The 13,751-nt window shown below is 43.5% G+C and overlaps 1 protein-coding gene across 20 annotated transcripts in view; it reads right to left on the reverse strand.

Annotated features, from left to right (window-relative positions):
- mef2cb (myocyte enhancer factor 2cb) overlaps positions 1 to 13,751 on the reverse strand; it is a 75,466-nt gene that overhangs the window by 10,022 nt on the left and 51,693 nt on the right. For 4 of the 20 annotated variants that reach the window (XM_088076868.1, XM_088076877.1, XM_088076867.1 and 1 more), the window contains 3 exons: positions 6,723 to 6,866; positions 3,721 to 3,910; positions 2,239 to 2,286 (listed from right to left, as the gene is read on the reverse strand). In XM_088076868.1, the coding sequence (XP_087932994.1) occupies positions 2,239 to 2,286; positions 3,721 to 3,910; positions 6,723 to 6,866 (382 nt within the window). Of the gene's footprint in view, positions 1 to 2,238; positions 2,287 to 3,720; positions 3,911 to 6,387; positions 6,526 to 6,722; positions 6,867 to 13,751 lie in introns of all 20 variants that reach the window. The other 16 variants (XM_088076878.1, XM_088076879.1, XM_088076869.1 and 13 more) reach the window with 8 other exon arrangements.

Below are 13,751 nucleotides of genomic sequence, written 5' to 3' on the forward strand. Positions count from 1 at the left end.
TCAGACTTCACTATCAAGTCTGATTTCATGCTGCATATTTGCACGGGATAAACAAAAAAAAGTAGGGTTTTCAATTAAATTTACAGGCCAAATCCTGGGAATCAGCTCCAGATATGATTGGAGCATAGAGCATCTTCCTATTTATGTTGCAATAAAAGGGAACTCTCAAGTTTGTGTTTTCTACATGGGAAGACGAATACACGATATGCTTCGAGTTCAGGTAGTGTGAGAAATGACAACAGTGTTGCCAGGCAACTAACAACAAGCACGGACTTTGCCTTGTTCCCTTAAAAATAGTGAAAGTTTTTCAGCTAATTGCAACCTCATAACTGTAATAGTCAGAATCCATTTTGTTTAAAGTAACTCTTCCTGTATTTGGCAATTTCTTACGGATTGAAGGGGCAGTGTGTAACATTTAGGGGAATTTAGTGGCATCTAATGGTGAGGACTACAGATTACAGCCAGCAGAAATTTCTCCTGATAAGAATTTTTTTGGTGTTCATTGTTTAGGAGGTTTTTACCAAGAGCCCCTTTCTCTCCAGAACAAGTGGATCCTGTGATTTAAACCAGTAAAAACACCTAATAAAGCAGTTTCACATTACAAATAAGCACCTCTTAGGCACAGTTCGGCATGTTGGAAACGTGTGTGCTACTGTGTGCTTCCCTGCCAACATATCTCCCTAAATTCAACACATTGGACCCTCAAGACACAAACGATTTTTGCAGTCCTTCCAAACTACTGGAGGACCCCAGGTAAGGCTAGTTCCATGTGAGAGTGGGCTTTAAAAGCTGTCATTTTCTCTTTTTACAGAGAGTGGAGCCATGACATCAGAGGCACAAGGAGGGGTTGTGTTTATGTGCATGTCGGAGCCACACACAGATATACAGAGCACCTTCTCTCTCACTAAGGCCACACCACTTAAGACACTCATGCACAGGCCAGACAGCTACTTGTACAATCAGCTTATCAAAACTTACCGTGAGGAGAAGTGGAACATTAAAACAGCCTTTGTGGTGCCACAGTGGCTGGGCCACCTCACACTGAGTCACTTAGAGGAACATCATTAAAATGGCTGACCAAGTTCACAGAACACTTCCATCTGTGTTCCCCCACTGTTTCTCCTTTGCACACATGCTTCCACCATCAGTGGATATTCATCACTGGGGTCCCCCCCCCCCTCCTTTGCTCTTTCTCTCTCCCCCTAGATGAGATTTAAGAGAGCTTTGAATGGAATCTTTTAGCTCCCATATGACTCTCTCTCCACGTCGTGTTTTTTGCTGCTGCTGAGCGACGAGCAGCTCTCACAGAACGCCTCTGTTCCTTCAGCGCGGTGACACAAAGACTACATTTGAAGCATGCTCTGCAGCACGCCGTCGACGGAACACACGCCACAACAAATGGTCCTGTTGTGTGTGTGATGAGTGACCAGACAGAGAAACCAGGCATTGACCCCTTGTGATGAAGCCCTAGGGGCCAGACAAGGCTGCCCAGCTGTACCCCTCTGACCCCCCCCCACTCTCCATTTTTACATTCTGCACTGTATGTCGAGGCTGTAAAATTTAACCCTTCTCTCGAGTCTCTTTGCCATATACTTGGGCCTGACATGTCCTCGGGGACAAATCCATTGACACACAGAAGCTAGCACATAAGATTCCTTACACATGTTTCTCAAACACGCGTCGCTCCCCTCTCCACGGGATCATTATGGCATGGTGAGCCACTGCAAACATTAAATTAACTTGGTTGCAGACATATGATAGCAGTTACTGTAACAAGTTAGTGTGTGCTCAAAATGGGAGCTATGGGTGTTGTCATTTTGAATTTACATCCAAATCCAGGACGTGGTGGAGGCGAAAAGATGGCTCATCGTACAAACAATCGGACAAAAGCCCCCCATCTCCTCTGACTGGCTGTCAGTCACTCTACTGCCTCAGTATTTAGAGCAATTTTATTTCTGTTTCCTCACACTTGTTGTAGCGTTTTATAGCTGAGCGCAGGCAGGATGTGTCACAGCCCCGGCACTGGGCAAACATTCCCAGATGAACTCCACGACCACTAACATCAACACATCATGGACAAAATCTCCACTCGGGTTTGGGTTACTATTAGTCATGCATTTTATGGCCCAGAGTGGGTGAGTGGGTGCCATGTATGTGTGTGTGTGTGTATGTGTGTGTGTGGGTGTATATGTGTGTGTTAGCAGACAACTGTGAGCGAGAAGAGAAGGCCATTCTTACCAGCACTGGTGCCTGCGCCAGTGGTGAGGTCAGCACCCATGAGGCCACCTGAAAGATGAAAGAGAGAAGAGAGCAAAAGAGAGAAAACCATTAGAGGATAGACACCCACGTAACATCCACTATGCCTCCTGTCTCTTACCTTGCTGGCCTTTCAGAAAGCTAACTCAATTTAATCACAACCCAACTCTGTGTGTGTGTGAGTGTGTGTGTGTGTGTGTATGTCACATGTGTATCGATACCAGAGGTATTGCTGCTTCCCACTCAAACCTTAACACTCTGAGCAACTGGACACTGCGAGTGGATGCATTAAGCCAAGAAAAATGACACATTATTATTTTTAAGCCATGTGAGGTGGAGGAGTGGGAGGGTCCAGAGCGTGTGCGGTTGGTGTGGATGTTGTGAGCGCCAAAACTCATATTTAGTTTGTGCTAGGGCTTCTAGCATCCAGTTGTAATGACAGGGTGAGGGTGTGGGCAGCAGCCTTCAGACCAGAGGGACAGAAAAAGGACTTTAGACAACAATAACAAACCAACAGGCCTGATTTGCTTATGTCACCAGCAGCTCAAAGCCTATACATAGGGCCATGTGTAGAACCTCACACTAAATCAACCAGACTGTGGGCTGGATTTAACTTTGAAGAAAAATCCTGAGCAGGCAATATGTGAATATATTGGGAGGGACTTCTGACTTATTCACTGCCTTTAGATGGAATATTGCGGGGAGCTGCCATAAAATAAATTGTGCATTTAAAGGGAATAATTCATATTTTTTGAAGCGGGGTTGCATGGGGTACTTATCTATTGTCAATTTATTGCCAACAGTAGATGTTGGTTGGTATGCCCCCATTTTGGAGAAGCAGGCTTGAGTTGTACACGAAAGTTAAGCAATGTATTGCTGTGGACTACGTCAGCAAAAAAATGTAATTTAGCCACTTAAGAAAACAACAACAAGGAAACTCAATAACAGTTTAAGTGTACACTATATGGAGAGTATTTTCACCACTTTACCTTTCCATTAGACAGCCCATTCTGACAGGAAAGCCGCTAACGGTTTCAGTTCCCTATCTATGAGAAATATAACAGCTCAGTTTTCCATTTGGAAATCACTGTCTGATGGTAAGATAAAGCAGTGGAAATATTCTAAATATAACATACATTTAAACTGATATTGCTTTTTTAGGTGGTTAAAATACAATTTGTCGCTGACCCCTCCACAGCAGTACATTGCTTAGTTTTTATGCCAGACTCCAGCCTGCTCTCCATCCTGGGGTTGTGCTGACTGACATCTACTGGCTGTAATATACTGGTAATATAATGTCTATCTGTCTATAGATAACTACCCCTTAAAACCTCACTTCAAAAAATGATCCCTTTGATGTGTGTGTCTGCTTAAGTGTGACAGACACACACGCACACAGTTGAGAAGATAGACAGATGGGATAACAGCGTGCGCATGGGTGCATGGGTGCATGTGAGACCCTACCTGTGTTACCTGCACTGGGGGGTCTGTGTGTAACTCCGGGGGACATGCTGTTTCTCTGTAGGCCATGGTGCGCCAGTGGCAACAGGTTGTGGTTGCCTAGGGAACCACCAGGATGGCTGTAAATGAGATTGTTCTGGTTGCTAACGGGAATGGACACAGGCATGTCGTAGTTCGATGGGGGCACGGCCTGCTGAGAGAAAGAGAGAGAGAGGGGAGAAGAGAGACACAAATCTGATGAGACTAAAAATGCTAACAATTGAAGCGAGTGAAGATAATAAAACAAGGCCTTTGAGTAAAGGAATGGACAAAGAGAGAGAGAGAGAGACGTGACAATTCAGAAACACTCCAGGAACACAAAGGAATTTAAAATTGTTTGAGTACAGTCAAAGCAAAAGAAAAGAGACAGAGACAGCCAAGTTCAAAAGGACAAATGGACTAACAATAGACAGCCATGCATAGACGAATGGTACAATTTCTTAAAACAGAAGGCTAAAAATAACAGACAGTATGGATGGTGGAGGGGAGCATTGAAATTAAAGGGTAAGCACCAAGAAATGTCCTCTTAGAGTTACTCAAATTGTCCCCAAGATGATATATGGCTTGGAAATCCTTTCACTCAAACTTGATCCAGCAAGGGGAAGGTTGCTTTGGAGGCTACTTTCTGTAAAACGTTTTGCTGCTGACAAGTTGCGACATTTGTCATCATGAGGGCAAAAGGCTGACCTCAGGAAATATAACGTTGTGGTTGCTGCATTTATATTCCCTGAAACACATTTCTGGTTTATGACATTAAAGAAATAATAAGGTTATGGTTAACTGGGAGGGAAGCCAATGGCATCCCACTGTTCTAAAAGAGCTAAAGATAATTCATTCTGTCTTCACCTCACTACAAAAAGAAGTCTGCAATATTTCTTGCACAAGTAGCTTCAAGACTGGATAACTAAATGCAATTAGGAATAACTTACTTTCTGCCACATGGAGAAAATGCAAAGTATTAAGACTCATATCAGTCAGCAGTCTCATCAGGAACATGAGTAGAGGTAGCCCATCAGCCCCAGGCGACTAGTTTGTCATGTTTATTGTGTCACTTGGCAGAAGGGCTTAACCTTGGGAGTGCCCTGGAAGTGGTTGATCCTGCATGTTAGCTTTAGGAAGTAGAAAATAGGGCCCTAAATTACTGCCATGTGTCCCAGAGCCATGGAGGAAGCGCATCAGGGGGATCATTGGCCTGGCTTACGTGGAAGTGGGACATGTGCCCCAGCAATGCTTTGTCTTTTTCAATTTTCCCCCCTTTTGCTAATGTTCTTTGTGCAGGCCAAATATTATTTCATTGCGGGCCTCTGAACATTTCGCTTTTACTGCAATTTTACACAGGAGCGTGCTCGCCAAAAGCTATGGAAGCTTTCTTTTATAACCAGCGAGGGGATGTCTCTGGTTCAGTTTGATTTTTTTGCTCAGTAATTTCTTCCATCTCGGATTCCTTATTGGAGTTTTTATACCTCTTGACTTCCCTATGTGGTGTTTTTAAGAGTGCGCTCACTTTTACGTGCACACACATCCCTTCACTGGGTGCAAGGGCCCCGTCTGTGAGCTGTCCTTTAACTGGTGCCATCCTTCCTGTTTTCACTCATCTTCCTCCTCCACCTCTCTCCCCGCAGTCCCCTCAACAGTCCCCTGCAATCCAGAGGCCTGGTGCTTGGCAGCCACCCTGACCACACACTGAACTGCCACTTGTTGTGTGCAGACCCCCCAATACCACCACCCCTGCTGTTCCACCCCCTCACCCCATCCCCACCCAGCTCCGATCCCAAACCCACCCTATACCACCACGCCATCCCAGCTCACCAACCTCTGCCTCGCTTCTAACCACATCTCCCCCTGCTCCACGCGGCTCAGACACTACTGTTCTTCTTTAAATTATCTACCATGGAATTATCTCTCTCTCTGTACTAACCAGTCCAATATGATGCAGGCTCAGTTTACAGAGATAGCAGCTTTTATTTTGTGGTTTCTGGCAGTGGGCTATAGATTTGATTCTTTTGTAAAAAATTAACACTATAGGCCTCTTATATAAATCCAGCAGCTGACATGTCTTGACACATCTATGTCTATTAATAAAGGTGCTGTTCAGTTACTGAGGACTTTGATTATTTCAGCGAGGAGGAGATATAATTGTGAGTAAGGAGATGTAAGTTTTTACATGTCTGCTGCTGTTTTATTGCCACAGTGCCTGTCCTTGTTGTTGTGGGTGACTGAGCGCTGTGTTTTGGGGCAGGAAAAAGGAAAAGCGCATGCAGACCACACCTCCCCTGAGAGCCCAGCAAGGCATTATGGGTAACGGGTTCAAGGAGGGAGCCCAGTAAGGTTAAAATTTGTCATCAGAGAAAGTCTGCAATTACTACAGCAAAAAATGCCTGCTACTTATGGTTACAGTTATGTCAAATTAGAGGACCGTTCCTCAACTGTAATCAAGCAAAATCAAAGAACTGTAATTTATTTTTCAGTGTAAGTATACAATATCATTTCACTTTACTCTGGTCTTACTCTCACTCTCGCTCAGTCTAGTGACAAACAATGGTGGTTAGCTGGGTTAGCTCAACAGTTACTGGCCAGTCAGCATTCAGTTAGCCTGCTGAGAATGCGGCGTAGCGTCAACCCAGTACTTACAGGTATCTTATGAGTTTTAATCATGTGATCAAACTCCTCGTTAATCTGTTTGTATTTCTCCTCAGTGCGTGGGGTGAGGATGAGAGCGGACTCGAGCTCCGGGCTTTCGCCGCCTTTGTTCTCCTTCTTGCTTAATGCCTGCCAGGTCCCACAACCACAGAGATGGACGGATGGAAGGAGGGGAGACACAGATGAAGGGACGGGAGAGATGGGTGGTAGGAAAAGGTGGCAAAAACGAGAAGACGAGGACAAAGCGACAGAGAGCATAGGGGAAAAAGGGAGAGAGAGGAAAGACAGGTGAGAGGAAGGTTCAGGGTTTAACAAGAGGTACTTACACACAGTCTCTGTCTGCTGATCATCAGATCAATGTCCTCGTTTATTTTCCTGTACTTGTCCTCAGACTCGGGGCTGTGGCCGACCGAGTCGTCTGCGTCGGGGTCTGGGCTGTCACAGCCGTTTAGGCCCTTCTTTCTCAATGTCTGCAAACAGAGCAGTCGCACAACATAGTTGAAGGGCTTTGGGGTAGGGAACAGTGACCCAGGTGAACAGCTTGGGAAGGACAAATGGTGATGACTGGTGAAAAGGTACCATTTAGAATTGAGCATGACAAGAGACTTATCAGAGGAAACGTGGAAAACAATTTTGAGATTTCTAAATTTATTTCAAATGAGGAGATTGCCAAAGTTTTCTCTCGGAGAAAATTTAGTCTGTTTCTGACATGTTGTTCTACGTAAGAAATTAATCATTTTGGCAGGCTCCATTCTAACCTCCATCAACACGGGGGGACACGAGGATACACTGGCCACCTTGTGAACGTGCAGTTAAACATTTGACATGGCACACAGGATTTAATCACATCCAATAACGACGAGACATAACAAGTGATCAAACTCTTGACCAAATGACAAATCATGGGACCTTGAAACCTCATAATTACACAGGAAAAGGAAAAGTCATAAAAGTTAAACACATTTTATAACCATAACCATCAGTGTGTCATGATTCATGAATTAAAATACAGCTGAGGTGCTTGAGTTCATGACTGTGGTGACTGTGTGCTATTAAATGTGGCAGTTTCTGTTTTGGCCACCTGATGGCCACCTGCCCCCATTAGAGTGGCCAGAAAACAGCAGACAGGCAGAAAAGCACACTCGCTCACCACTCCCTCCGAGTGGTGGAGAGACACAGACAAAGAGAGTGTAAGAGGGGGGGAGAGAAAGAGAGAGAGAGAGCTGCCTCTGTCCTTTTTTAGATATTGTTGACAACCATAACAACAGGGATAAGTTTCAGAGCACATTACTGTGCGTGATAGCACGAGGGTATGTTTGCTTGAGCAAGTAGGCTCGTACCGATAGGTGCTGTGTTCATTTGCCTCGTAAAGTGAGAGGCAAAGACAGAGCGGAAGAGAAGAAAAGTACAGTAGCTGACAGTTAGAGATCTCATCAAAGAGACCCCCCCTCCTCTCCACCCTGCTTTCACTCCCCCCCCCCTTGCCTCTCTCCTCCTGGCTTTAATAAAGGGAGATTAGTCTACAGGAGGAATATCACGGGCCTGCTCCTGTCTGTGCAGTCGTCGCTTCACACTGCGCTCTCCTACTTTCATCTGAAGCTCCATATCAGACAGACGTAATTAAATTTACTTTAGCACACCCTGTATTTGATGCTGATCAAGTGTGTGTCTCTCTCTCTGTATATGTTGTCGTGTGCGCACCAGTCTGCTGGTGTGAGTGTGTGTCTGTGTGTGGGAGGGAGGGAAAGAGGGGAATGAGTCTGTGTTTGTGTGTGCATGTGTGGGTGTGCAAGAGTGGGTGTTAGCGTCAAGAAAAGAGAAAGAGAGACTGAGCAGGAGCAAGGAGGAAGATAGATGCTAAGATAAGTTAATCTCAGTGAACTTCTTCCTCTCATTTGTTTGTCTCCGTCAGTACTCACTCACAGAAGAGATACGAGTGCTAGCTACTCCATCACAACCAGCAGTACAAGTGACAGGGAGCGATCTGCCTGCTTAGAAAACAAATAACAATCCAGTCATCTCTCATGTCAGCAAAACAAAGGCCTGTTTTGAGTGTGGTTTTAGTGAACTTAGAGGGCTGCTTTTGTGTGTGTGATAACTGTTTGATTCCTGAGGCGTCTCGTGGCGAGGCAGCTACTGTAAGCGTGTCAACATTTGCTGGCTCTCCTTCTCTCTCTCTGAATCCTCACTTGGCCCCCAGAGTGGAAATCTGGAATTCTGAATTTGAAAGCGTCTCTCACATCTTTGACAGTCTTCAGGAAATCACACCAAACAAATCAACCAAGGCGGTGCAGGAGATCTGACTTCTAAAAGACCTACAGTGAATCAGGCACTCTTGCTCTATCAGAGGTGGATGAGTCAAAAGAACAAAGGGGTTGCAGAGGTTTAGCATGCTGTCTTTTTTGGCAAAGGCGTGAGATGTAAAACTTTTCGCTATTTCTTTTGTGTAGTTTCGTTCTGGACTTGGCGATGCATCATATCGAACTGACAAGAGCTGAACCACTGGCCTTTTTCTGTTCACAAGAGAATGCATGCGAGAGAAAAAAAAAAAAACAACAACAACTTTTCTTCCTACTTGCACAGATTTCCACCACCTACCGCCGCCAGCACAGAGTGCATGAGAGATTCACTTCCATTCTAGGAAGAATAGTGGTTGGGCATTGCTGGAAGAGGAGAACGAAGGCTGGGGTAAAGGTGACACCCAAATGGGGAAACTGAGCTGGTGGTCTGGCAGGGGGGCTGGGCAATGGTTGCATTGGGTGTTGATTGGGTGCAGGGAGCCAAGACGGGAGTGTTATATGACATTAAAGCATGTGGCACAGGCTTAGTTTTCCACCAGGGCTCAGCACATTGAGGGTGCGGTACAAGGACGGTATGCCGCTCATCCTAGTTATGCCCACCTGTTTAAAGACATCCCACCTGTTGCCAAAGGCTGACACACAACCCAACAACCAATAAGATCTGTCAGAGCGCTCATAGAGCCATAGAAGGGCCTCTCACACTTGCGCTCACCACCTTACCGCCGCCTACTCTCGTCATCCTATATATTTTCCCCTTCTCTAATAACCCATTGCTTAATCTGTGCCTGAATTTGTTATGCATTTCATGACACCGCGTCATAGAGTTATCGACTGCTGCTCCAAACAAGGCTTGGAGTCTCTTATTCAGTGACATCATTGCTAAATATCAAACGCACATATTTCAAAATGACGGAGAGAATAATGATCATTGGAAAAGTTGCTGCTCCCCTCATATTGAAAGACACAGGAGTGAAGAGCTGGCACGAAAATAGAGTCTTTGGGGAATATGCTAATAGGATGAGGATTAAACAAAAACACTTTGGTGCAGTTCACTTATGCCAAGAATTCTATGCACACAATATTCACCCGAATTATCGTTCTCATATTAAAATTATTCAATTTCACAAGTAACAGTGATTTTCAGTTCCATAAAGAAATGCTCATTATTTTATTCCACTGGCATAAAATGAAAACTTTTCAGAGGGCGATATTTAAGTGTACAGTAATTGTATTGCCTGTTTAGAACATTTTTCAGCACTATTTAATTTACTTGAATTATATATTTAATTATTATAATTATCAGATGGGCAGCCTATTTTGTAATAAAAAAGACACAAAATAAAATAAAATTTCCTGTAAAACTGCCACACAATACATATTTATGTATTTATTTAGTGTCATACTGTGAGTTTTGACCTTATCCTAATCTTCTATTGATAGCAAAGCATCTAAGCAGGTTTTTTCATGGTTTGTTGGGTTTTGATTTTCGTCAGTGTGTGTTGTAATTTTGAAATGTGTATGGATGGATGCCTTCTTCTTTTTTTTATACTGCTGAACAAATCTACCTACGGGTACAAATAAAGTAACCTGGACCTGAACCTGAACACAACAGGAAAAAAATGACCAAATGGGGGCATGCTATGAAGTGGAACTAAGTTCATATGAGAGAAAGACTGATGAAAAAGGGAAAGAAGGAGAAAAAAGCTACTACAGTGTCACTGGGCATGCTATAGCAAGTGAGTACATTAAATGTGAGAAAGAGAGAGAAGGAGAAAAAGTATGATGTAGAGGAAAGACTGTGAAAAAAGCTGTGTATGCTTGCTTGGCTCTGTGTCTTTCTCTGTGGCCCCTTTGGAGGCTTGCTCCTAATTAAACTCCTTCTTCATGATGCTCCCTCATGACTCGACTTGTCACAGGGCCTGTGTGAAGCAGGCGCAGCATAGACACAGCGTCCTACATATTTAGACACCCGTCTCATCGGTACCCTTCAGCACTGCAACCTCAGCTAGGCTGGCCTAGACTGGGCTGGGCTAAGGTGGACTAGAGCAGAGGTTCTTGACGGGTGGGATGTGGTCCAAAAATGTTTACATTCTGAAAAGACCTCAAGTCACCCGTGAATGTGTCAAATTAAAAAAAACAAAAAAAAAACACTTTATTTGAAGAATAGTCAGTTTCTGCCTCAGAGCTTTTATTTTTATTCATGCATTATGATTTATTTCATTGTGTTCTAAGCCAACGTGTTGTTTACCTTTTGTGAAATAAAACTGAATATTTGGTTATCTATTTTATGTGTGGACCTTGAATTAATGACTAAGCTAGATGGCTGGAGTGAGAAAGTTAAGGTGATGCACCCTGGGCTAGATTGTGATCATCTGAGTGAAGCAGACATGAGCTACAAGGGAAATGATCCATATTGTATGTTGCTTTGTGTTAGTACATCTGTCAAAGATTTCAGTTCTCTGATGTTTTAATTGCAGGAAAAAGTCCAGCCTTTTACTCATTTCATAGTTTGGGGTGTGGGTAATAACTTCATGTTGCTCTTGAGAAAAACTGTGGAGGGTATTTGGGTGTGAATTCTGGGTGGCCCCAGGGGGTCTGCTAGGGACAGCTGACGCCTGCCCAGAGCTCCTGCCATACCAGGATCCGTCTGCTCGGCATTCTGCCACCCTGCTCACCCTCTCTATCCCTCTATCCATCTTTCTGCCCCCATCTTTCTGTCTCAGTCTGCTGCTCAGTCTGTCTCTGTCTCTCTACCTTTGTCCTTCCCTTCGTTTTCTGCAACGCTTCCGCGTCTCAACAGAAGCCGAGTCAAAACATAGTTGGCTTGATGGGTACATCTTTATTTCTGATAGACTCAGGCTGGTTTATGGGTTGTGTTTGGAGAGAGCTTCGTTGCTGACCATTCCCCTCTGCAGTCTTGGCAGTGGCTGAGGGGTACGACACATTCAATATTGTGTTTATGGCTATTGGCGACAGCCAGGCCAGTGAATGTTTCTCAATGTCTTCAACCCAATGGCTGACAGCATCAGTGAAAAAACCCTCTACAAAAACAACCAGCTTATAATAGGCCTTTTATATCTTTGCCAACACTGTATGGTCTTCAGAATACACATACTATTGTGAGCAAAACCAAGACTTATGAAAGAAGATAGTATAGTTGCAGAGCACAAAGAGTTTTCCCCAATAAATGCAGCAGTTTATGGCTTTGCACTATATTTTAGCAGTCGGTGGAAAACAAGTCGCTGACAGACGAGCACAATATAAAAGCATTAATAACTGTGCCACTTATGGTTAATCATGTTTGCTGTGCTGTTAAAATATAATAAAATCGTACTGGAATAAACAGCTTTGCCTGGCAGGGTCTCAGCCTCTGTTTGTCACAATGTTAAAAATGGCTGAGAACAGATTGATCACTCTGACTATCAGAGACATGACAGTATGCAAATTATGCAGACCTGTCGTCAGAATGTGTGAGACTGTGTGTAGGATGAGTGTGACCACAGGGTGCAACTACAGTATGTGCTAGTCTTTTCAGTAAGTGGTTTAGGACCCAGAAGTAAAACCCAGTGGAATTTCACCCTTTAAAACCTGAGCAAATTAGCTTGATTTCTTTCAAAAACATGGGAAGAAGGCAATGTGCAATAGAAAGAAATAGTCAAAAAAAGAGGCAAGAAATTAGTAAAAGGTTACAAGAAAATTACCTTAAAATCAGCAACAAAAAGAAAAGTTAAAAAAACCCCAAACAATCAAGAAAATGACCTTAAGGAAGTGCTAAGAAATAACAATAATAATATATATTAATATATATTATTATTCATAATACAACTACTTCTACCACCACTACTAATAATAACATTTTTTTAAATCAAGTTTTCTTTGTTTAACACAATTTTAATATATACTTTCAATTTATGAATACAGGACATTTTTCTCTTTTTTTGTCTGTTTTCTTTGATAATATCTAAAAATACCCCCTAGCTATTTTCAGGGCATTTGCTTGTCACCTTTTGCTTTTTTTATTCAAAAGAAAACAAACCAATTTTCTTAGGTTTCGCAGCACAAGAAAACTGAAACTGATATCAATCTAGGGGATCCCAAACAATCTGCAAGAAAATGTAATCTAAAGACAGGGGCTACAATAATTAAACAGGCTTTTTTAAAAGTCTTAATAGAATACAGCAGGTTTAACAAAAAACACAGTAAATTTCCTTTAACTGGTCTGTCACACTAACTTACAAACCCGAGATTCAGATCATATTTTAGGTTAAAAAGGTGACAAAAAAGGAAAACTACAGGACAACAGGGAGCTCCCTTGCTTTTACCAATTGACAAACTCAATTTGTCAGAACAGATTGGTAAAGAGCAATGTGGCCCAGTGTCAGTGGGGGTGAGGCAGCGGGGAGAAACATTGTCCCTTCCCATCACAAATAACAAGATGGAGGTGGTCATGAAGTGGACCCGCTGTGGATTAAGACCCCCCAGCACTACTGCACAATAAGCACACTCAGGGTGGCCTTGCTGGCGGCAGAGATGGGGGTAATAGTATGTTTGAGATGTGCTCTCATTCTCCTTATTTCTATTTCTTTTCCTGTCTGTCTGGCTCATTCTTACTTGCTCTCGTTTTGTGTCTCTCCCCCTCACTCACTCTCTCTGTCTCTCTCACTCACTCTTTCTTTCTCCCTGCTTTTCAGAGTGGAGGGAACATCAGAGGGATCAGGCTGGCTTAGCTTATTGGAAGCAGATGGCAGACCAAAGGCAAGAAGGCCACAGTTTCATGAAGCGTGGTTTGAACATGCCAGGACCATGTCGAGGGGCATGCCCATGGATGATGGTTACATGGTGTGTGTGTGAGTGTGTATGTGTGGGCGACTAAGCATTTGGGGGAGAAGATGGTTGATTTTGTAGGTTACCAATCTGAGGAATGGGACCCCCAAATCACAGCCTGTCCCTGCCTGTTTTTTTTTTTTTTTTTTCAGTCATCATCTGTGCATCCCTTTGCACTGGTTGAGGCGACGTTTGAAAAACTATGCATCAATGACTTTTCAGTGATTTGGT

Source organism: Plectropomus leopardus, chromosome 4, assembly GCF_026936395.1.
Source record: "Plectropomus leopardus strain MGB_pleo_1.0 chromosome 4, ASM2693639v1, whole genome shotgun sequence".
NCBI lineage: Eukaryota > Metazoa > Chordata > Actinopteri > Perciformes > Serranidae > Plectropomus > Plectropomus leopardus.